This window comes from Ochotona curzoniae, unplaced genomic scaffold (assembly GCF_017591425.1).
Source record: "Ochotona curzoniae isolate NIBS_2020 unplaced genomic scaffold, NIBS_Ocur_1.0 contig_2861, whole genome shotgun sequence".
Taxonomy (NCBI): domain Eukaryota; kingdom Metazoa; phylum Chordata; class Mammalia; order Lagomorpha; family Ochotonidae; genus Ochotona; species Ochotona curzoniae.
The window spans coordinates 1,633,391-1,658,041 of NW_024465620.1; the positions used below are offsets into that span (position 1 = coordinate 1,633,391).

General features: G+C 58.7%; 1 protein-coding gene across 2 annotated transcripts; it reads left to right on the forward strand.

Annotated features, from left to right (window-relative positions):
• The first annotated feature begins 388 nt into the window (after positions 1-388).
• On the forward strand, positions 389-23,990 carry PRR12 (proline rich 12). 2 transcript variants are annotated; one of them, XM_040977977.1, is made up of 15 exons: positions 389-546; positions 2,003-2,115; positions 2,787-2,948; positions 3,045-6,379; positions 6,736-7,405; positions 8,215-8,382; positions 8,464-8,726; positions 17,551-17,667; positions 17,759-17,892; positions 18,013-18,515; positions 21,224-21,349; positions 21,843-21,940; positions 22,457-22,603; positions 22,686-22,781; positions 22,953-23,990. In XM_040977977.1, the coding sequence occupies exons 1-15, from the start codon at positions 461-463 to the stop codon at positions 23,097-23,099; spliced, it is 6,165 nt and encodes a 2,054-aa protein (XP_040833911.1). In that variant the 5' UTR covers positions 389-460; the 3' UTR covers positions 23,100-23,990. The 2 variants fall into 2 exon arrangements, with proteins under 2 accessions (XP_040833911.1, XP_040833910.1); XM_040977976.1 differs by having other exon boundaries at positions 8,215-8,726.
• The last annotated feature ends 661 nt before the right edge of the window (positions 23,991-24,651 follow it).

The window sequence follows — 24,651 nt, forward strand, 5'->3', positions numbered from 1 at the left end:
AAAGATGGCTGCACCGTGAGCTCCGAGGAGGAGGAGGAGGAGGCGGCGGCGGCGAGAGAGCGAGCACCCAGCGCCTGCACCCACCCCGGGGTGCCCGGGACGCCCCCTCCGGAGCGCGCGCCCCCCCTTCTCTCTTGCAAGCGCCGGGGCAAAGGCGGAGACAGCGGGGTCCCTCCACCCCCCTTTCCCTCCTCCAGGGGGAACCCCCTTCCCCCCTCCTTGGCTCAGCCGCTGCACCCCCCTCTCTTGCCCGCCCCTCCGCCCCAGTCCCTCCCTCCCCCGCCCGGGGCCTTCCCGGGCCTTCGGCGCCTGCAAAGAAAAAAAGCAAGAGAGAAAGAGAGAAAAGGGAAAAAAAAAAAAAAAAAAGCAGCAGCGGAGGGAGCGGCGGCGGAGGAGCGCGCGCGCGCCCCCTCCCTCCCCCTCCCTCCCCCCTCCCCCCAATTTCCACCGCGGCCAATTCATGGACAGGAACTACCCCAGCGCCGGCTTCGGGGACCCGCTCGGCGCCGGGGCGGGTTGGAGTTACGAAAGGTCAGCGAAAGCTAGGTAAGGAGCTGAGGGTGGCTTGGGAGAAAGGGCCCGAGGGGTGGGGGCCCGAGCGGGCCGGGCCGGGCCCGCCCGGCGACGCGTGCATCGCCAAAACTCCCTCTGGTTTGCAAGGGAGCGGCCTCCTCGGGGTTCGTAACGCCGCCGCCGCTGCCGCCGCCGCCCCAGTTTGCAAATTGCAAACTCTGCTGAAGCCAGCTCGGGCAGGCAGAGCGGGGGGGAGTGGGGGTGCACAACAAATTCGCATAGCGAGGTCTCGGGAAGGTGGGAGGCAACCGGCGGAACGAGGCCTGGACTTCCCCCCCACCACCACCATCCCTGGATTCCCAGGCCTGCAGACCCCTCCCCCGCGGTACCCTGGGCTCTGCCCTTGCAAAGGTGGGCAGGAAAGGAGAAGCCAGGCGCCGACCTGGGGCCGCGTACCCCCTTCCCGGGTCCTATTGTTTCGGGACCCAGCAAGGCCGCGCCACTGCCCCCCCAACCACGAAATTCCGCGCGCAGAGTGGGCCCAGGGCCCCGCCCCCTTTCCAAGCTGGGGTTCTGTATGTGTGGAAGATAAGGGGGGGGGGGTCCTGGCATTTCGGACACGCCCCCTTGAGCTCCCCCACCCGCCAAGACGGAGAATCTGTAGTTACTGGGGAGGAGTGGAGCGTGTGTCCTCTGGCGCCTCGGCCACTGGTGGGGGACAGATGCCTGGGAAGAAGTCAGAGGTTTCCCCGCGTGGGTGTGCGTGGGTGTGCACCTCAGCCTGAGCGTGCGTGGCTCCCGGTGTGTTCACTGACTTCCTGGCTGCTCCCCATCCTCAAGCCCTCAAGCCGCCTTACCTAACCCCGGGGAGTCCTCCTCTTCCTTGCCCCCACACCTGGCCCTCCCAGCGCAGTCCTGCGCAGACCCCCGAGTGTATCAGGGTTTGGCACTGCTCCATCTCTTCTTGTCCCCGGCTGAGCTGGGTGCCCCTCTGCACACACCTTCCCTGCTGCTGAACCTCCACTCCGGGGACGTACCGCTTGTCTCTCCCCACCCCTCTCCCACCTCCCAGCCCCTACCTTTTGGGGTGCAGTCTACCTCCTTATCCTGCAACTACCCCATGAAGGTATCCCAGAGATTACGCTTCTTATGCGTTTATGCAAGACGGGGGTGGGCGGGGGCGTACATGTGCACCACCCTGGGGTGGCCCCCACGGCCTTGGTCACCTGTGTGCAGGGAGGGCCCCACAGGCAGGGTGGGACCCTGGCAGTTCACTTCTTTTGCCTTTTTGGCTCAGGATACTTCCTGTGACGTTTCCTATGTATGCATGTTGGTGAAGTGAGACCTACTGGGACTCTGAAGTGAGAACCCCAAATTCCTGAGGATGGCCTCCCTGTCGCCCCCAAATCCCACAGCAGCTCTCTGATCTTGTTCAGAGGGAATCAGCTTGGGGAGGACCCTCTGACGTGTCCCCCTTCTCCCTTCTTAGCTTGGTCTATGGCAGCTCCAGGACATCGCACCCCGAGACGGACATCTTGCACCGCCAGGCCTACGCGGCCCCCCACCCACTGCAAAGCTATGCCACCAACCACCACCCGGCAGGTACAGCCCCTGTGTCCCGCCCCATGCCGCCAGGGCCCGCCTCCCGGCCGAGCTGGTTGGCTGCCCAAAGTTCCACCCCTCCTCGTTGGCCGTGGCTCTGGGTCTTCTCGCCATGGATTGGTCCACCCCTAGGCCTGGCCCTGCCCATTTGGCTGTGTCCCTGAACCCCTTGATTCCACCTCCTCTCTTCCCAGCCCACCTGGGTTCCTGCTCTGGGGTCACCCTATCTTCTGGTCTCCTTGGTCCTTCCCCGACAACACCTGCACCCTCCTCCTGATTGGCTCCCTTCCTCTGGTCCCATCTTTCTCCCCCCCCCCCGTGCACTTTGACCCTGGGTACCCTGGAGGTCTCCTTCATTCCTTTCCTTCCCAAATTTTTCTCTGGTCGATGGTTGCAGCCCAGGGATTCTGAGATTTCCCCTTCCTAGCTACAGCTGCTGCCTCAAGCCTTGACTCTCCTCCCTTCCCCTCCTGCGATACTCTACCTCTTTGCTGGCCGCGTCCCTCCTGGGCTGCCCACCCCAGTCCCATCTGTCCACCTCTCTCCCTTCCCTGTAGCCCTGCCTGGTCAGCCCGGTTCTGCTTACTTCCTCCCCTTTGGGCTTCCCTGCTTTGGGCCTAGCCCTGCCCCTGCCCACACTTGGGCTGACTCTGCCCCTGTCCCTCGGCCAGGCCTCTCCGGGCTCTTCGACGCTGGCCTCCACCATGCGGGCTCGGCAGGGCCCGACGCCTCCGTCATGAACCTCATCTCAGCCCTGGAGTCCCGGGGCCCACAGCCTGGCCCCTCTGCCTCCTCTCTCCTCTCCCAGTTCCGCAGTCCCTCCTGGCAGACAGGTAAGCCCAAGCACTTGTGGGGAGCCCCGGAGGAAGGGAGCCGATGGGTGGTCTGTTCTGACCAGGCAGTGGCCTTCTCTGCCCCTACCCTCCCAGCTATGCACACGCCAGGCCCCACGGAGCTGTTCATCTCGGGCGCCCTTCCAGGTTCCAGCACCTTCCCGTCCTCCTCGGCCCTGTCGGCTTACCAGCACCCGGCATCCTTTGGTAGCCGCCCTTTCCCGGTGCCGTCATCCCTCAGCTTACAGGACCCTCCTTTCAGTCCCCCCGCCAATGGGCTCCTATCCCCTCACGACGTGCTGCACCTCAAGCCTTCCCAGGCGCCCACCGTGCCCTCCTCTTTGGGCTTTGAGCGCCTGGCAGGGAGTGGTGTCCTGGGGCCTGCTGGGCTTGGTCCAGCACAGACACCTCCTTACCGCCCTGGCCCCCCAGACCCACCTCCACCTCCCCGCCATCTCCCGACTCAGTTTAACCTGCTGGCTTCCTCCTCCGCCGCTGCGGCTGCTGCAGCTGAGCAGTCCTCCCCCCAGCTCTACAATTTCTCAGGGGCTGCCCCGGGTCCCCCGCCGCCGGAGCGGGCCCTGCCCCGCCAGGATACGGTCATCAAGCACTACCAACGGCCTGCCAGCGCCCAGCCCCCGCCGCCCCCCGCCCACGCCCTGCAGCACTACCTGAGCTGTGGCGGCAGCTACCCCTCCATGGGCCACCGAGCCAACCTGGCCTGTAGCCCCCTGGGTGGGGGAGAGCCCTCCCCGGGCGCTGGCGAACCCAGCAAGGCCGGACCCACCGGAGCTACCACCGGGGCTTCTGGCCGAGCCACCGGTCCTGATGCGGCTGGCGGAGGTGGGGCGGGAGGCGGTGGGGGCGGCTACCGCCCTATCATTCAGTCTCCTGGTTACAAGACCGGCAAAGGTGGTTATGGAGCAGCGGCAGGAGGCGCCGCCAGACCCCCGCCACCTCGCTCTACCGCCACGCCCAAATGCCAGAGCCTGGGTGGACCAGCAGCCGCCTATGCCCCGGGCAAGGCTTCTGGGGCTGGTGGAGCTGGGGGCCAGGCCTATTCCCCCGGCCAGCCTCAGGGGCTGCTGGGACCCCAGGCCTATGGGCAGGGTTTTGGAGGTGGGCAAGCACAGGACTTGAGCAAAGGCCCTGGCTACTCAGGGGGTCCGCCACAGCCTCCCAGCGGCCCTCCGCCCCCTGGACTAGCCACTTGTCAGAGCTATTCCCCAGACCAGCTGCAGGGGCAGCTGTACGGGGTACAGGGAGAGCCGTACCCCGGACCAGCTGCACACTCTCAGGGGCTACCCACGGCGAGCCCCTCGCTCAGCTACAGCACTGGCCATTCCCCTGCGCTCTCAGGCCACGGGGGTGGCTGGGGACCCAGCTCCCTGGGCGGTGGTGATGAGGCCAGCCCATCCCACATTATCCGCCCGCTCCAGTCCCCACCTGCCACTGGCCGCCCACCTGGAGTTGGCTCCCCTGGAGCCCCGGGCAAATACCTGAGTTCTGTCTTGGCCTCAGCCCCGTTCCTAGCGCCCCCAGGGGCCGGCAGCTATGCCACCGGAGCAGGAGGCTACAAGGGCAAAGGTGATGGCTCAGAGCTGCTGGCGGGCCCTGGTGGGCCACCCGCTGAGCGCACAGAGGACGAGGAATTCCTCATCCAGCATCTTCTACAGGCTCCCAGCCCACCTCGGACCTCGGGGGCCGATGGCCTGGTGGGCGAGGACGGGTCGGCAGATGCCTCCAAGGGACTTGGGGGGAGTGGTGGGGCCAGGGGGCCGCCAGGCACGCCCTATGAGTTGGCTAAGGAAGACCCGCAGAGGTACCACCTGCAGAGTGTCATTCGCACCAGTGCCAGCCTGGACGAGGGCGCCACCGCTGCCCTGGAGCTGGGCCTGGGAAGGCTGAAAGAGGAGAAGAAAGGTCCTGAGCGGGGCGGCGAGACCCCCGAGGGGCTGGCCACCTCGGTAGTCCACTACGGAGCTGGTGCCAAGGAGCTGGGGGCATTTTTGCAGAAGAGCCCACCACCACCACCACCCTCAGCTCAGCCCACGCAGCCCACCCCGCATGGCCTCCTCCTGGAGGCCGGGGGTCCCAATCTCCCTCTGGTGCTCCCGCCACCTCCCCCACAGCTGCTCCCCTCTGTCCTCAGCCATGCCCCTAGCCCCTCCTCCAGCGCCCCCAAGGTCGGTGTCCACCTCCTTGAGCCAGCCACCCGAGACGGGGCACCCCAGCCACCACCACCTCCACCACCCCCACCCCCGCCACCCATGCCCCTCCAGCTGGAAGCCCACCTGCGCAGCCACGGCCTGGAGCCTGCCGCCCCCAGCCCTCGCCTGCGACCAGATGAGAGCTTGGAGCCGCCAGGTGCCATGCAGGACCTGCTAGGTGCCCTAGAGCCGCTGCCCCCAGGGCCTGGTGACACTGGTGTGGGCCCACCCACTTCAGAGGGCAAGGACCCAGCAGGCGCCTACAGGAGCCCAAGTCCTCAAGGCACCAAGGCGCCCCGCTTTGTGCCCCTCACCTCCATCTGCTTCCCCGACTCGCTGCTCCAGGATGAAGAACGCAGCTTCTTTCCCACCATGGAGGAGATGTTTGGGGGAGCGGCAGCAGATGACTATGGCAAAGCAGGGCCACCTGAGGATGAGGGAGACCCCAAGGCGGGTGCTGGGCCTCCTCCAGGTCCCCCCACCTATGACCCATACGGGCCCTACTGCCCGGGTAGGGGAGCTGGAACCGGGGCTGAGACTCCAGGCTTGGGCCTGGACCCCAACAAGCCCCCGGAGCTGCCCTCCACGGTCAATGCCGAGCCCCTGGGCCTCATACAGAGTGGCCCCCACCAGGCGGCTCCACCGCAGCCCCCGCCACCTCCACCACCTCCTCCACCACCCCCACCAGCCTCGGAGCCCAAGGGTGGCCTCACCTCGCCCATCTTCTGCTCGACTAAGCCAAAGAAGCTGCTCAAAACATCCTCTTTCCACCTCCTACGCCGCCGTGACCCACCCTTCCAGACACCCAAGAAGCTGTATGCCCAGGAGTACGAGTTTGAGGCAGATGAGGACAAGGCTGACGTCCCAGCAGACATCCGCCTCAATCCCCGGCGCCTGCCCGACCTGGTGTCCAGCTGCCGCTCTCGGCCAGCCCTCTCGTCCCTGGGCGACATTGACTTCTGCCCGCCCAACCCAGGCCCTGACGGCCCCCGGCGCCGAGGACGCAAGCCCACCAAGACCAAGCGCGATGGTCCTCCCCGGCCACGCGGGAGACCCCGGATCCGTCCCCTGGAGGTTCCCATGGCCACCAGTGGCGCTGGGCCAGCTTCAGCCTCCACAGCCAGCGAAGGAGCCAAGAAGCCCCGGGGCCGGGGTCGGGGTCGGGGCAGGAAGGCTGAGGAGACGGGGGGTTCCCGGTTGGAGCCCTTGAAGCCACTGAAGGTGAGGGTTGGGGGCACCTGACTCTTAGGAAAGTGTTGGTGGGTTGAGGGCTTGGGTCTGATCTTGCGGGGTTCACCAGGAGCTAGGATCACACTTGGCCTGGCTGCAGTTTGGGCTTTTAGGTCCTAGATCTTAAAAGAATGGCTGAGCAGGCATCCCACCTGCCTATGGGTGGGGTGTCTAGGGAGCTCAACCCCAGACTGGGCAAAGAGGGAAAGCTGATGGAAGATCCAAACCAGACAGGAGGGTCCTGGGTGTAAATTTTAGGCATCCGCGAATGGGAATGTGAATTTAATTTTGGGAGGAAGGGAGGCACACCTTCTGGGCCCTTAACTCCGCACTGCTCCCATATCTAGATCAAGCTATCTGTGCCCAAGGCCGGCGAGGTGCTGGGAGCTACCTCGGGTGACACCATCCCCGGCACTGACCACAACAGTCTGGACTCCAGCCTGACGCGGGAGAAGATCGAAGCCAAGATCAAGGAGGTGGAGGAAAAGCAGCCGGAGATGAAGTCGGGTTTCATGGCCTCCTTCCTGGACTTCCTCAAGTCAGGCAAGCGCCACCCGCCGCTCTACCAGACAGGCCTGACGCCCCCGCTCAGTCCCCCCAAGAGTGTGCCACCCTCGGTGCAAGCCCGAGGCCTGCAGCCCCAGCCGCCCACCGCCCCCCCTGCTGTGCCACACCCCCAGCCTACCAGCGCCTTCGGGCTTGGGGGCGCCCTGGAGGCAGCGGAGAATGAGGGCCTGGGGCTGGGCTGCCCATCGCCCTGCAAGCGACTGGATGAGGAGCTGAAGCGCAACCTGGAGACACTGCCCTCCTTCTCCTCGGACGAGGAGGACTCTGTGGCCAAGAACCGGGACCTGCAGGAGAGCATTTCCTCCGCCATCTCAGCCCTGGACGATCCCCCCCTTGCCGGACCCAAGGACACTGCTACCCCAGACGGGCCTCCCTTGGCCAATGCAGCTGTGGTCCCGGGACCCCCGCCTCTTCCCGGGCTCCCGAATGCCAACAGCAACGGCACGCCCGGTGAGCTCTGGGGGAGATGGGGTTGAGATTTTCGGTGGTTGAGAATGCCAGAGATGGCTGTGCCCAATATGTTCTGTGCAAAGGGGTCCTATGGTAGGTGATGCAGACTCAGCTTGCTTCTGACAGAGGGCAAACAAATGTTGGTGGGCAGGTGCATTGTTTTTTGACTCACATGGATGTGAATAAGCAAGTCCAGGGCGGGTGGCAGGAAGTAAGGAGGGAAATAGGGCAGGTTGTAAGTGATAATGTGAGAGTTTGGGTCCCAAAACAACTCTTAAGGAGTTAGCTGTGAGTGACAAGGGACAGGAAGACGGGGGTGGGGAGGAGACGGTGGTTGGGGTGCAGTGGGGAAAGGCTGGGGACCTGGCCTAATCTGGGTGACATGTTACATGGATCTGGCAGTGGACAGGGCTGCTGGTGATTTGGTGGGTGGGACAGGTGCTGGCAGGGGGCGGGGGGCTCAGAGGTCGGAGAAGGGGAAGGCTGAGCAAAGGCAGCTGAGAAAAGAGGACGAAGAACCCTGGGTTCCAAAAGGAGAGCTAGATCAACAGCTGGACAGGTCAGGGAGTGGGAGAGGACCGAGGGCTGGAGGGCAAGTGACTTTGGGGTTGGGAAGGGACAACCGGCAGGGACAGGGCCTGGGTGGCTCCAGACCTGGGGACTAAAACTCAGCAGGTACAAGAGCATTAGGAATGGGGGGCGGGAGGATGTGGAGGTGACAGAAGGGTTGCTGGGGGTTATGGTCGCAGGAGACTGAGGACCGGGGTGGTCCTCAAGGTGCCCAGACCTTATGCTGCGCTTCTCCCCAGAGCCCCCGTTGCTGGAGGAGAAGCCGCCACCCTCCCCGCCTCCTGCGCCTCAGCCTCAGCCTCAGCCTCCTCCGCTGCCGCCACCCCCACCGCCAGCCCTACCCTCACCGCCACCCCTGGTGGCCCCCGCAGCCAGCTCGCCGCCTCCACCACCACCACCTCCACCGCCCCAGCCCCAGCTGCAGCCGCAGCCGCAACTCCAAGCACTGCCTCAACCGCAGCCACCACCAGCCATGCCTGCGTCCCCGACCCCGCCGCCGCCGCCACCACCTCCACCACCACCACCTCCGGCGCCCCCAGCCCCACCTGCCGCCCCTCCCGAGGAGCCCCCTGCACCGTCCCCGGAAGACCCCGAACCACCCGACGCGCGGCCCCTGCACCTGGCCAAGAAGCAGGAGACTGCGGCCGTGTGCGGGGAGACGGACGAGGAGGCCGGCGAGAGCGGTGGCGAGGGCATCTTCCGCGAGCGCGACGAGTTCGTCATCAGGGCTGAAGACATCCCATCGCTCAAGGTGAGTCCCAGCCTCTGGCTCCTGCTGTAGGGTCGCGGGTTGATGCTGTGCAGGTGGCAGGGCCTCCCGCAGCCTGTTGGTGTATGTGTGGGTAAGTGTATCTGCTCAAAGATACATTCTGAGAAGGCCGCAGGTGTTGAGGCCCTGGAAGGGTCTAGCACTTAGAGACCTGCGTGTTGCAAGCCATGGAACCCTGTTTGTGGGCGGTGGCTGTGGGGCAGCCGCTGACAGTGATGGTTAACATGTATCCCAAGCCTCTGTTGCAGCAGCTACAGTAGCGAACCATGGGGGTCAGTCCAGCCAGGGATACAATGGGGCGAGCTGGCAGAGATAGGCTGCCTTGTTTGTGCCATCCTAGTGGCTGGTGGCTGGCGAACTTAACACGTGGGAAGGTTGAGTGTCAGACCATCCATCCGACTGACCATTTCCAGTTATACTTCTGTGGGAATTAGCCCTCCACCTGTTTTTTGCAAATAAAATGTTACTGGGCACATAGCCACCATCTTTCATTTATGCATCATCTGTGGGTTTGTTTATTTATTTATTCAATTTTACTTATTTTGGTGAGTTGGTTCATTAGGTCAAATGTACCATCTTGCCCATTATGCAGGCAGTATGATCTGTGTGGTGTTCGACTCAGGGGACAGAGTTGTGTTGGGTCAATGGGCTAGGCTGACGATTGAGGGTGGGTAACATCAGATGCATGGGTAGGGCCCAGTACAAGTGCGTGGGGGGTCAGCAGGACATTGCACTTGCTGGTGGCACCCACGGCTGGGCTCTGTAAGTCACCCTGGGTGACGAGGCACAGGCAGAGTCGTGCGTGATCGCTATTTGTGCGATCCAGGATTTGGTTTCTCCCGAAATGTGCGTGGGAAAAACTGAGCAATGAGTCATCCGTGAGGATACTTCTACGATGCTCTGGTCTGAACGGAGGGAGGGATGTCGGGGGCCCTGCTGTATTTTCTTCCTGTGTTATCATTCTTCATCTGTTTTGTTGTGGGCAAAGTGCAGCAGAGAGGAATGGAATCATATGTGCCCATTTCTTTATTTGTTTTTAAATATTTTATTTATTTATTTGAAAGTCTACAGAGAGAGAGAGAGAATATCTTCCACCTGCTGATTCACTCCCCTATTGGCCACAACAGCTGGGGCTAAGCCAACTTGGAGCCAGGAGCCAAGAGCTTCCTCCGGGTCACCCACATAGGTGCAGGGACACAAACAGTTGGGCCATCCTCAGATGCTTTGCCAGGCGCGTAGGCAGAGAGCTGAGTTCACAGGAAAGGGCTCTAACAGCTCAGAAGTCTGTGCCTTTAGCACCAGGCCCAGCCTGTCCTGGGACAGCAATAGCCATGGGAGCTGCCACCCCGGCTGGTCACTTAGCATCAGGCCACAGCAGCAGGAGTCTGGGATGGAGATCCTCTGTTGCCACCCCCCCACGCCCATATTATAGATGCGGAAGTTCACTCTGTTGGCGGGGCCCGTGCTGAGCTGGGACTAAGGCCAGGGCTATCTGACACCGCTGCCCAGCTGGCACGGGTAGGGGAAGGGATGGGTGAGGATTTAGATGCTTAAAATACAACTTGAGCGTGCCACCCGTGCACATGTGGAGTGCTCACGCAGGGAGCCCAGAGGTGGGGCCGGCTGGCCACATGGTCTTGAGCCCCACTTTTGGTGCTCAGCAGATTGGATCGAATCCTGGCTTCTCATGAACTGGACCTCAGCTGGCTGTACTGCCAAGTGAAGTTGGGCAGCTCAGCGTTTCCCTTGCACGCAGCTGGTCACTTGTCACAGTAGCCCGTGGCTTTTTGCCACTGCCATTCTGCTGGCTGCTCTCGGGCCAGTCTGGAGCCTCAGGCTTGGGCAGCTTTATGTAGAAGGGGCTACAAACGAATTCAGGCTTTGGGGTGATAGGAACAGATGCAGGCAGAGACATAGGAACATTTTAAAGATTTGTTTCTATTGGAAAAACAGATTTACAGAAGGAAGGAGAGACAGAAAGATCTTGCATCTGCTGGTTCATTCCTAAAATGGGGCTGAAGCTGAGCTGATCCAAAGCCAGAAGCAAGGAGCTTCTTCTGGGTCTCCCATGTGGATACATGGTTCCAAGGCTTTGGGCTATGCTCCACTGCCTTCCCAGGCCACAAGCAGGGAGCTGCATTGGAAGTGGGGCTACTGGAACTCGAACTGGTGCTTATATGAGTATCTGCACTACAAAGCAGAGAATTAGCCTATTGAGCCATCAGCTTCCCCTCTCAGAAGTGAACTTTTTTCCCCCAATTTTGTTTTTATTGCAAAAGCAGATCAGATTTAAAGAGAGAAGCAGAGAGGGACCAGTGTGGTAGTCTAGTGGCTAAAGTCTTTGCCTTGAATGCTTCGGGATCCAATATAGGTGTTAGTTTTAATCCTGGTAGCCACACTTCCCATCCAGCTCCTTGCCTGTGGCCTGGGAAAGCACTCAAGGACAGCTCAAAGCCTTGGGATCCTATACCCGCATAGGAGACCTGGAAGAGGCTCCAGGCTTCTGCCTTCAGATTAGATCCACTCCAGCCGTTGTGGTCACTTGGAGAGTGAATCAACAAGAGATCTTCCTCTGTCTTGCCTCCTCTCTGTGTATCTGACACTCCAATAAAAATAAATAAATCTTAAAAGAGAGAGAGAAGCAGAGAGAGGAAGATCTTTCATCCATCGATTCACTCCCTAAGTGGCCACAATGGCCAGAGATGAGTCAACCTGAAGCAGGGAACCAGGAGTTCCTTCTTGGTCTCCCACACAGGTGCAGGGTCCCAAGGCTTTGGGCCATTCTCTGCTACTTTCCCAGACTACAAGCAGGGAGCTAGATGGGATGTGGAGCAGCCAGGATACATGCCAATGCCCACATTGGATCCCAGTGTGTGCTTGAGAATTTAGCCATTGAGCCATCACCCTGGCACGAGAAATGAACATTTTAATATGTCATGTGGAAAAAGAGAAAGCCACTGAGGCATTTGGCATTGGGTTTTGTGTGCTGACTCTGGGAATCCTCGTGTCTGTTGTGCCCTGGGAAAGCATACCCACGACACTGACTGCTTGTCTGGCTCCAGAGGCTTGCAGGGCCGCCACAGTCGGGCATGGACACTGCAGGGCTAGCTTGTTCCCTGTTGCAGCTTCCATGGCGATGATGTACGAGGGGCAAGGGTGACTCCATTCTTGGGTTACGTTGAAGATTCTGGGTGGAGAAAGTTTTGGAGGACCAGGATGGCAGACCCTGCAGTGGGAAAAACTTGTGCAAAGGCCCTGTAGCAGAGAGGGCATCACATGAGTGTGGGGCGGGTGTGCGATGCATAGATCTGAGTGGCTTGCAGGAAGGGGGAGGTAGGGGCCAGGTCCTGTAGGATTTGGGGTGTCACATGGATGGGTGTCTTTGTGAGTGCTGTTATGGCCCCTGGCCAGTGAGGAAGGGTGTGGGGCTGCAGGGGGCATGCGGTCCCTGGCTTCTGTCATAGGACTCACTTGTGTTCAGGGACCCTGTAGCTCTCATGCCTATGTGGGTGCCCTAGCTCTCCACCTCCTGTTGCTAAGGTGTCTGATCTGGTTGCTGCTCAGACTCTCAGGGTGGGATCTGATTGGCCAGGTCTTTCCCCAATCAGCCGCAGCGTCCCTCAGTAGTAGAGGCTGCGGGTAGGGATTGGGGATGTGATTGGCATGAGGTGTGGGCGGATGAGCCGAGACAGGAAGAGCGGGGCTTGGGTACTGACTTGGGCCTTGAGGAGAGATCAGGCTAGGGGGATGCTGGGGCGTCATGTAGGACCCTACAGGAAGAGTGGTTTGGGGGATGAGAGAAACCAAGGGGGTCTGACCCATCTGCGAGTCAGTAGGAGGGGTCCTTGGAAAGGCAGCAGGAGAGTGGGAGGGCCTAATGAGGGGGTCCCCAGTGCTGGAGAAGGTACTCTAGTGGCCTCACCTAGAGCTTCTGAGAGCCACAGCTTGGAGGGGGCACCCACGTTTCACAGTCTGGGCTTGGGGTAGCTCTTGTGGCACATGAGTTAAGGTGCCTACAGCCACATCCCCATGTTGTAGTGCCGGGGGCCAAGGTCCACATCTGCCCCTGCTTTGGATCTGCCTTCCTCCCTGTCGATGGGCACCCTGGGAGGCAGCAGGTGGTGGCTCAAGTGCTTGAGACCTGGATAGCGTTACAAACCCCTGGCTTCGGAGCTTCAACAATCCTGGGTGCTGTGGGCATTTAAGAAGTAAACCAGCGGGCCCGGCGCGGTGGCGCAAGTGGTTAAAGGTCCTCGCCTTGCACGCCTGGGATCCCATATGGGCGCCGGTTATAATCCCGGCAGCCCCACTTCCCTTCCAGCTCCCTGCCTGTGGCCCAGGAAAGCAGTCGAGGACGGCCCAAAGCCTTGGGAACCTGCACCCGTGTGGGAGACCCGGAAGAGGCTCCTGGCTTCGGATCGGCATAGTATCGGCCCGTTGCGCTCACTTGGGGAGTGAATCATCGGACGGAAGATCTTCCTCTCTGTCTGTCCTCTCTGTATATCCGCCTTTCCAATAAAAAAATAATAAAAATAAATCTTTAAAAAAAAAAAAAAGAAGTAAACCAGCAGATGAAAGATTTGCTCGCTCTCTAAAGAAAAGTGAATGAGTGAGCATTACAAAAAAGCAGTCTGGGTTTGTATACTGAGCTTAGAGGCCCTGGGTGAGCTGCTGGACAAGGTGTGTGGAAACTGAGGCACAAATCTCCTTTGTATTGGGCCAGAGAATCTGCATTTGAGGCCTTGGAAGCTTCCGGAAGAGGGCAAGGGTGAGGTCTCAAATGGACCTTTCCAGCCTCGGGCCTCCAACCTGCAACCTTGGTCATGACCTAATTGATCTCCCTACCGTGGTCATCAGTTGGGACGACCGGCCCAGTGGGAGGACTTTGTGGGAAGGACTGCAGCCAGGGTGCTGTCTGCACCATTGTCTCACCGCTGGCTAGTCCAAGCCTTGAGAAATATTGAGGGTCCAAAAACAAATTGCCCCAGACCAATAGTAGATATACCCAAAACTATGGCATTCAGCCTTCCCCTTGTTGTAGTCTATGCCGGTGGCAGACATTACTGATGGTCCTAGTACTTTCCCAGGACAGCACGGCCAGTGGATTCAAGGAACATCTGTTGAGCACTTGGCTGTGTCCTTAGACTGCATGAGCTGCCCCTCCCTACACCCCTGGGTGGTCCCTCCGCGCATTATACACTGTCCTCTCTGCTCATCACTTCTCCCAGGAAGCCTGGATTCAGAATGAATTGTCACAGTGTCTGGAGAGGCCAGCAGGGCCTGTTCACTTCCTGTCCCCTTATGTTTTGTGCCTCTGTCTGGTGACATACCTTTCCCTTCACCCTTGAAGCCCCCAAACCCACGTGGGAGAGCTGAAAAAAGCTCCTTGCTTCAGTCTGCTGGAGCCCCAGCCATTGTGGCCCTTGGGAGAAGTGAACCAGTGCAGGAGAAGCCTCTCTTTCTATAACCCTGTTTATTTGTTTTGTTTTATTTTTTTGTTTTTTATTTCTAAAGAGTTAATTGGTTTTATCGGAAAGGCAGATTTACAGAGAAGGAGAAACAAAGATCTTCCATCTGCCGGTCCACTCCCCAGGTGTCCACAACAGCTGGAGTTAAGCCAACTCAAAGCCAAAAGCTGGAAGCTTCCTCTGGGTCTCCCATGTGGGTGCAGGGTCCCAAGGCTTTGGGCCGTTTTCTTTTTTTTTTTTTTATTGTTATTAACATTGTATTATGTGATACAGTTTTATAGGCACTGGGGATTCCCCCCACCCCTCCCACATCCTTCCCCCCGTAGTGGATTCCTCCACCTTGCTGCATAACCTCAGTTCAAGTTCAGTTGAGATTCCTTCATTGCAAGCATATACCTAGCATAAAGTCCAGCATCTTATTGTCCAGATAAGTTCAGTGGCCTCTTGGGGAGACCTTCTCTGGTCTGAAGGTAGAGCTAACACAGTAAAGTTCCGGTCAGTTAAAAGCCCCAACAAAACATCAGCATCAATATACAACGTTATGGAATTAATTGACATAGTATTGAGTAAAAAATATGTTAAAAATAATGCATGTTCAATTCTTCAAAGCATCTAGGTTGAGACAGTATCAATGACAGGTTTGGGCCGTTTTCTACAGCTTTTCCAGGTTGCAAGCAGGAGGCTGTGTGGGAAGTGGAGCAGCTGGGACACAAACTGGTGCCTATATGGGATCTCAGAATGTGCAAGGCGAGAATTTAGCCACTAGGTCATAGCTCATGGCTCTCTGTAACTCTGCCTTTCAAATAAATACACGTTTAAAAAATTTTTTTTTTAATTGGAAAGGCAGATTTACAGAGAGAAAGAGAGACAAAGCTATTCCATCTGCTGGTTCACTCCCCATGTAGCCACAATGGCTGGAGCTGAGCTGAACTGAAGCCAGAAGCCAAGAGTTACTTCTGGGTCTCCCACATGGATGCAAGGCCCAAGGTTTTGGGCCGTCCTCTACTGCTTTCCCAGGCCACAAAAAGGGAGCTGAAAGGGAAGTGGAGCAGCAGGGGTACGAAGCAGCACCCATATGGAATCCTAGCCCTTGCAAGGCAAGTACTTTAGTCACTAGGCTACCGTGCCAGGCCCATCAAATAAGTTTGTTTGTTTTTTAAGATTTATTTTTTCTAAAGATTTATTTAGAAGGGAAGGGAAGCGGGGCTGCCGGGATTATAACCGGCGCCCATATGGGATCCCGGGCGTGCAACGCGAGGACCTTAACCACTTGCGCCACCGCGCTGGGCCCAAGATTTATTTATTTTTATTGGCAAGGCAGATGTACAGAGAGTAGAGACAGAGAAGAAGATCTTCCATCCGATGGTTCACTCCCCAAGCAGCCGGCCACAGTGGCTGGAGCTGAGCCAATCCGAACTCAGGAGCCTCTTCAGGGTCTCCCACGCGGGTGAAGGGTCTTCCCTGACTGCTTTCCCGGGCCACAAACAGGGAGCTGGATGGGAAGTGGAGCCGCTGGGATTAGAACTGGCCACCATATGGGATCCCGGCACGTTTAAGGTGAGGACTTTAACCGCTAGGCTATCACGCCAGGCCCCTATCAAATAAGTTTAAAAAAAAGTTTTTTGGGTCTAGCATGGTAGCATAGTGGCTAAAGTCCTCACCTTGCATGCCACAGGATCCCATGTGAGTGCTGGTTGGAGAGAAGGAGAGACAGAGAGGAAGATCTTCTTTGTACTGATTCACTCCACAAGTGGCTGCAACGGCCGGAGTGGAGCCGATCCAAGAGCCAGGAGCTTCTTCTGGGTCTCCCACACAGGTGTAGGGTCCCAGGGCCTTGGGGCTGTCCTTGACTGCCTTCCTATGCCATAGGCTGGGAGTTGGATGTGAGGCGGGGCTATGGTATCCTGTTATTTGCAAGGAGAGGACCTTAGCTGTTAGGCTACCTTGCCAGGCCTAAGATTATTTTATTTTTATTGGAAAGGAAAATTTACAGAACGAAGGAGAGACAGAGATAAAAGATCTTCTATTCTCTTCTCAAGTTGCCGCAACAGTCAGAGCTGAGCTGATCCAAAGCCGGGAGCTGTTTCCTGGTTTCTCATTTGGATGCAGGTTCCCAAGGCTTTGAGCCATCCTCCGTTATTTTCCTAGGGCATCAGTGGGAAGTTGGATGGGAAGTGGAGCAACCAGAACATGAGCTGGCAGCCATGTGGGATCCGGCGCTTGCAAGGGGATGACTAGCCAATTGAGACCCTGTGCTACGTCCTAAAAATACATTTTAATTGATACACCAAGCCAGTGGAGACTTTATAAGGTCCCCACGGGCTCCAGACCTAATTGATCTCCCCACAGAGGCTAAGCCTCAGTCCCATAACCTCGGTGGTTCAATTTTCATGTAAGAATCCAGGGGGACCAAAGGATTCGGGCCTTGGCATGGGGACTGTCTTGCTACCGCACCCGCCCCCTTGCTTGCACCTGCCAGATCTTGTTGCCAGATCACATGGTGCAGCTGTGGCATGGGAACAACCAGCCTCAACAGGACGCGTGGGTGACCACCTGCCAGCTTTTAAAAGGAACTAGGGGCAGCTTGTGGCAGAGTATTTAGACACCATTTGTGATGCCGGCATGCCATGTGAGTGCCCGCTGGAATCCTGGCTGCTCCACTTCTAATCCAGCTCCCTGCTGGTACAGCCAAGAAAGCAAGGGAAGATGGCCCAAGTGCTGGGGCTCTGAGCTCCTGGACTTGGCATGGTCCAGCCCTGGCTGTTGTGGCCATTGGGGAATGCACAATCTGTCTGTATTTCCCTCTCCCTCTCTTTACCACTCTACCTCCCAAATAAACACATCGAATGTGTACAGGCCGCAGAGAGACAAGGCCACATTACAAATACCCGAGGGTGTTTGTCAACAGATGGGTGGTGCTTGTTTTCTTTAACAGTTATTAATATGAAAAGCAGAGAGAGATCTTCCATTCTGTGATTCATTCCCCATGTGTCCTAAACAGTCAGTGCTGGGCCAGGCTGAAGCCAGGAGCTGTATCTGGTTCTCCCACGTGGGTGTAGGGACCCAAGAACTTGAGCCACCCTCTGCTGCTTTCCCCGGAACATCAGCAGAAATCTGGAGGGAACTATAGAAGCCGGGATTCGAACCGGCACCCGTGCTTACACAGGATGCGAGTGTCACAGCTGGCAGGTTAACCTTTAACCTGCTGCGCTACAATGCTGGAACAGAAACTTGGTGTTTAAGAGGATGGTGAAGAACGGTCGCAGGCCCAGGGGCAGGGAGGGACATGGGCACGGGGGAAGAGGTGCAGACACCATTGCTGGCCTCCACTCCCACAGCTGGCGCTCCAGACTGGACGTGAGCCCCCACCCATCTGGCGCGTGCAGAAGGCCCTCCTGCAGAAGTTCACCCCGGAGATCAAGGATGGCCAGCGACAGTTTTGTGCCACCAGTAACGTAAGGCCATGGAGAGGAGGGGGACAAGGGGTGGGAGTCAGGGTCGGGCTGCCAAGCTTCCTCACGTGCCCCTTCCTCCCGGACTCCTCAGTATTTGGGATACTTTGGGGATGCAAAAAACCGGTACCAGCGTCTGTACGTCAAGTTCCTGGAAAACGTCAACAAGAAGGACTACGTGCGTGTCTGTTCCCGGAAACCATGGCACCGGCCCCCCATGCCAGTCAGGTACCTACTGTGGAGGATGGTGATTGCTGGAAACACTGTCAGCAGATGGCACCAGGAGGGAGGGTCCCGGGGGAGACCCTGGGATGCTTCCAGTCACTGACTATCGTTTTTCCTGTTCAGACGCTCTGGGCAGGCCAAGGGCCCTGCACCTGCTGCCAGCAGCTCTGCCCCGCCCCCCAAAGCCCCAGCCCCACCCCCTAAGCCTGAAACTCCCGAGAAGGCCACGTCCACGTTGGAGAAGCCTCCGGAGCCAACGCCAGAGATGGCTGTGCCTGAGCCCCCAGCTCCGGAGAAGCCGTCCCCACCACGGCCTGCGGACAAGGAGAAGGACAAGGAGAGGGTGACCCGCACTGAGCGGCCACTGAGGGGAGGCAGCAGTGGTGGCAGCGGCAGTGGTGGTGGTGGTGGTGGCCGGCAGGCGCGGCCTGAGCGGAGCCTCACCACAGCCCAGCCCGCCACTTCCCGCCTGCCCAAGGCTCGGCTGCCCAAGGTCAAGGCTGAACCACCCCCTAAGAAGAGGAAGAAGTGGCTGAAGGAGGTGGCGGGCAATGCTGCAGCAGGTGGGGGCCCCGCAGGCAGCTCCTCGGACTCCGAGTCATCCCCAGGAGCCCCCAGCGAAGACGGTGAGGCTCCAGGCAGACCAGCCGGGGTGGTGCGGGGAAGGAGCTGGGTGGACAGCTCGGGGGTGGAGCGGTGGCACCAGGCCCAGGGTACCAGGTAGCCTCACTCCGTTTGGGATGCCATGAAATGTGTGGATTACAGGCATCAGCTGCAGTACAGGGTCATGGGGTCCCTGGCTGCAGGCTGTCCCATGGGGACAGTGTCCTGTGTTGCTGTACTTCATTGTCATAACCATTCCCGGCGGTGGGCACGAGTTACTGTCCTTGCGTCCAGATGGGAAAATTGAGACACCCATGACTATAGGCACCTTCCCAGCCCCAGATGGAGCTGTGCCCAGGCCTCCCAATGGCTGGAGATGGTGCCCTGGTCCCAGAAGTGGTGCTGTGATGTATGACCTCGCTGTGGTGCTTGGTGCCCGATGACCTTGTCCATAGAACAGGCTACTGATCACTCTCCATGTGTAACTTTTTTCCTCTTTAAAAAAAGATTTATTTTAGTGTTTCTATTGGAAAGTCAGATATACAGAGAGGAAGATCTTCCATCTGATATTTCACTCCCCAAGCGGCCGCAACGGCCAGAGCTGTGCTGATCTGAAGCCAGGATCCAGATGCCTTCTCCGGGTCTCCCACACGGGTGCAGGGTTCCAAGGCTTTGGGTCGTCCTCCACCGCTTTCCCAGGCCACAGGCAGGGAGCTGGAGGGGAAGCAGTGCTGTTGGAATTAGAACCAGCACCCATGTGGGAACCCAGCACGTGCCAGGCGAAGACCTTAACCATTAGGCTACCATGCTGGGCACAACTTTTTTTTTTTTTAACATGATTTATTTATTAACGTGGAAAGGCAATTTTACAGAGAGAAGAAGCGACAAATATCTTCCATCTGCTTGTGATGGTTCACTCCCCAAATGCTTGAGATGGCTGGAGCTGAGCCAATCTGAAGCCAGGAACCAGGAGCCTGTTCTGGGTCTCCCAGGCACATGAGCTGATAACTGGGTGGGCAGTGGAGCAGCCAGGACTCAAACCAGCATTCCTATGAGTTGCAGGTGTCTCAGACTGCAGTTACACCTGCTGCACCACCAGTGTTGACCTGTAGGTTGATTCTGGGGGCCTGGCACGATTGCTCAATGGCTACATTCTCAATTTGTAAATAGCAGTATCTCATATGGGCGCCTCTTCTAATGCCAGCTGCTGCACTTCCCATCCTGTTCCCTCCTGGTGGCCTGGGCAAGCAGTAGAGGACAGCCCAAAGCCTTTGGTACTCTGCACTTGCATGGGAGATCCAGAAGAAGCCCCTGGCTCCTGCCTCACTTTGGATTGGCTCAGCACCAGCCATTGCAGCTACTTGGGGAATGACACAACAGATGGAAGATCTTTCAGTGTCTCTTTCTAAATAAATCTTAACACAAATATAAAATAAAATTTTAAAAATGCAGATTCACAGAGAGAAAGAGATCTATTTGCTGGTTCACTCCCCAAATGGCTGCAACAGTTGCGCCAGTCCAAAGCCACGAGCCGGAGCTTCCTCTGGACCCCCATGTGGGTGCAAGCGTTCTAGTACTTTGGCCATCTTCTGCTGTTTCCCAAGAGGATTTGCAGGGAGCTGGATCAGAAGTGGAGCAGGTGTGACCAGATTGGATTCTGTAGGTGATGCTTCCACCACGTGCTGTATCCCAGTACCAGCCCAGAGGGATATTTTGTAGCCTTTGGCCAGCTCCTCCAGGGTTATCGCTGTTCCAGAACTTCCTAGAACCCAGAGGAACCCACTGTTGCAGGCTTCCTGCTATGAAGTCTTAGTTTTGATCACCTCCCTTTGTCGTGCCCTTCCTGTTCTGGTTGCTCCACTGTTTGGGGAAATAGACTTGACTCTTTCCTTTGTGCCCTATAGCTGCTTTTACTTTCATTGTTTTATTTATTTACTTATGGGCGAGACAGAGAGGGAGAGAAATGGATGCTCCACTCACATGGTTCACGCTCCAACAACTGCTAGTTTGGCCTGGCTAAAGGAACCCATCTGGGTTGCCTGTGTAGGTGGCCGTAATCCAGACCTCAGTGCCAGCACCTGCAGCCTTCCCAGGCGAGTTAGCAGGAAGGTGGATTGGAAGGCGGAGGTGAAACTTGATCCCAGGCATTTGGATATGGGATCTGTGCATCCGATTAGTGGCTTATCCTGCTGAGGCACATTGCCCACTCCAGCTGCTGCCTTTTAATTAAAAAAAAAGAAAGATTTTCTTTCATTTGACATGGACAGAGAGAGCGGAGAGAGAGAACGGCCATCTGCTGGTCTGTGCCCTGAATGCCCTCAATACCTAGTGCTGGGGATGCCAGCCAGGCCTCCCATGTGGGTGGCAGGACCCCCGTCACTGCCCTCAGCCCTTGCCCCCAGTGTCTGTGACAGCTGGAAGCTGGAGCTGGGACCGGAACCTGGGCACTTGCACGTGGGATGTGTCTTAGCCGCTAGACTTCGCTGTGCCGCCTGGTTTGATGTTCCTGGGGCTGGACTCGCTGTGCGTTGTCACTGCAGAGTGAGCTGCCCTGTGACCCTGAACAAGCTTATGCACTGTGCCCACAGCGTCCGGTGCTGCCCTTGGGACCTGGCTGGGCATCCCACCAGCAGGGCATGCCTCACATGGGTCTACTGGTCTCTGGTGTTTGGGACAGTGTCAGCCCCACAGGATGTTGGAATGACTGCACTCACTCCCTTTGTGCCCTTAGAGCGGGCGGTCCCGGGGCGCCTGCTGAAGACACGGGCCATGCGGGAGATGTACCGGAGCTATGTGGAGATGCTGGTGAGCACGGCACTCGACCCAGACATGATCCAGGCCCTGGAGGACACACATGGTGAGCTGGGACCTGGGGAGGGGCTGGGCTGGGCCCCTGGGTGTGAGGGAGGAGGGGCTGGACCCCTGGGTGTGAGGGAGGAGGGGCTGGGCTGGACCCCAGGTCGAGGGAGGAGGGACTGGGCTGCATCCTTGGGTGTGAGGGAGGAGGGGCTGGGCTGGACCCCTGGGTGTGAGGGAGGAGGGTCTGGGCTGGACCCCTGGTGTGAGGGAGGAGGGTCTGGGCTGGACCCCTGGTGTGAGGGAGGAGGGGCTGGGCTGGACCCCTGGGTGTGAGGGAGGAGGGTCTGGGCTGGACCCCTGGTGTGAGGGAGGAGGGGCTGGGCTGGACCCCTGGTGTGAGGGAGGAGGGGCTGGGCTGGACCCCTGGTGTGAGGGAGGAGGGGCTGGACCCCTGGGTGTGACGGAGGGATCTGAGGCCCCAGTGCTGCTGCCTGCTGCGGATCCAGTGTGTGGTGGGCCTCCTGACCTCCTGACCCTGCCCTCACCTTTAGATGAGCTGTACCTGCCGCCCATGCGGAAGATCGATGGCCTCCTGAATGAGCACAAGAAAAAAGTCCTAAAGCGGCTGTCGCTGAGCCCAGCCCTGCAGGTGCTGAACGGGGTGGGCCCCGGGGCTAATGTGTGGCTGTGACTGCAGTTTCCCGAGTGTCCTAGCCGTTGAGGATTTATTCTGGTGCTGCAAATAGTGGCTTAACCTGGTGTACCACCATTTCTGGCCCCGGGATGGGCCGGAAATACTCTGCAAGAATTTGATTTGGCTATTTGGGCCTGGTGCTGAAAATGCTGTCCTAGGATTTTGGCTGGCAGGGAAATTTCGCGAATTGGGTTGTTAGATTGGGAGTGAGGATTCTCGGATAGGATTCTGGTCTCCAGATTTCTGGACAGAATGTTGGAATCGCAGAAGATTTGGGGATAAAGTGTTTAGGCTGCCTGCTTCAAAGGATGCTGGGTAGACGGTTGAGCTCCCCCAGAGCATTCTGTGACCAGTGGTTAAGCAGGTGCTGGGTGGAACTTGGTGTGCGCCAGAGGCCTGCCTGGTGTGTGAAGGTCACCCGCCAGCAGCCCCAGGCTGCTCTCTCTGACCGCTCTCGGCTTGCCACCACAGGACGCCCTGCACACGTTCCCCCAGCTGCAGGTGGAGCAGAGCGCGGAGGGCTCCCCCGAGGAGGGCGCCGTGCGGCTGCGGCCAGCTGGGGAGCCCTACAACCGCAAGACGCTCAGCAAAGTCAAGAGGAGCGGCGTGCGCGCCCAGGTAGGGGCGGGGCCCGGGCGAGGGAGAGGGCAGCCCCGCTCCAGGCCAGAGGGGCTGAGGCCTCCCCGCTGCACCCACCCAGGAGTTCAAAGTGGAGCTGGAGAAGTCGGGATATTACACTCTCTACCATTCACTCCACCACTACAAGTACCACACCTTCCTTCGCTGCCGCGACCAGGTGAGCCCCTGCTGGGCATCCCACCCTCTACCCGGGGTTTCGGACCTGACATATCCGCTTCCTCAGCTCTCTCTCTCCTTCCTGGGGCTCCCCGAGCCTGTTGTGTCCCCTCCTCGCTCTCCCCCCGCAGACCCTGGCTCCTGAGGGCCCCCTCTCGTTCCCCCCCTGCAGACCTTGGCCATCGAGGGCGGCGCCGAGGACCTGGGCCAGGAGGAGGTGGTGCAGCAGTGCATGCGCAACCAGCCGTGGCTGGAGCAGCTCTTCGATTCCTTCAGCGACTTGCTGGCTCAAGCACAGGCCCACAGCCGCTGCGGGTGACTGTCCCTCCCTGGGGCGCCCCCTCCAAGAACCGAGCACTGGGGCAGAGCTGCCTCCGCGGGAGCTGTCCCCTGGGCTCCAGGTGCTGGGGGTAGGGGGTCGTTGATCAGGGTGTGTCCAGGCTGACCCCTAGGGCAGGGTTCAAAGTTCGACTCCCTGCTCTTCCAAGCCCCTCCCCCCACCAAGCCCTAGCCGCTCTTTCCCGTTTCCTCCCACTGTTCCGGTGTACAGAGAAATTATTTATATATATGTATAAATGTCTATTTAGTAACGGTTCCCTCTGCCCCCACACCTCACCCCTCCCTGGCCCTGATTGCCCACCCCTCCCCCGTGGCCACAGAGCCCCCTGTCCCCTCTGCCTTGTACATAATGTATAGGAAAAGTCTATGTATGGTTGAGGGGGTGCGGGGCGGCTTCCCAGAGCTGGGGGGGTACGCCCCAAGCTCCCCCCACCCTCCTTACAGGCCAAGATCTTTGCAAAAGGCCATTCCCTTCCCCCTGGGCATCCGGCGTCGGGCGGGAGGGGGAAACGCATCTTGTTAATTATTTTTAATCTTATTTATTGTACAGACCTGGGGCGGGGGTTGTGGGGACAAAGTGGGTGGAGGGTCCCCGCGCTCTCTGCCTCCTTCTCCCACTCCTTTTCTACGGCAGTCTGTCTGTGTCCGCTCTGTGCCCCCCCACACCCCTCCCCGGCTTCCTGTCGTCTGGATGTGGTTCTATTTTTTATTGGTCTCCCCCTCCCCAGCGCGCCTCCCCGGCCCCCTTCCTGCCCTCCCACCTCCCCCTGCCACCCTGTGTCTCTTGCTCTCTCTTGGGCTTCTGTACAACTCAACTTGTATACACTGTGTACACACAACCAGCCAAACAAAAACCCAATGGCAAACACTTTACCGCTGGCTGGAGTGTCTTTTCTTCCACCGCTGCTGGGTGGGCTGCCGGTGGCAGGAGCCCAAGCACAGGGACTTTGTTCCACCACCTTGCCATGAGCATTCCCAGGGAGCTGGATGGGAAGTGGGAGCAGCCAGGACTGGGACCAGTGCTCCGATACCGGCTGCCATCGCCACAAGTGCCGGCTTGGTACACTGCACCACCACACTGGCCCAAGTGCATTGTAGTTCAGCGGTGTTGCCGTTCCAAGGGTGGTCCGGTCCACGGAAGCGTAGGCCCTCAGGCTGCCCTCACCAAGGTGGACGGTGGCAAAACCTGCTTTGTGTTAGAAATCCTGAGAGGCTTCTAACAAGCATGGGAGGGCGGGGTTGTAGCTTTCCTGCGTTCCTGACTGCTGGGCCGCTGCTGGTCAGTGGGTGGGGTGGAGCCGTTCTAGAACCCACATTGTTCCAGAGCTTGTGTGTTGTACAAAGCCTTGCAGCCCTGGCTCAGCAGAGGCCAGGGCAGAGAGCTCTGATGGTTTTCACAGCGGGGAGGGGGGACCAAGAACTTCTTAGGGGACCACTGAGTTCAGGGGGCACAGGATGGGCCCTCGGTGTCCTCGGTCTGAGCCTTGGTAATCCACCTGCCTCACTGGATCCCAGGCGGGTGACCTGGGTGG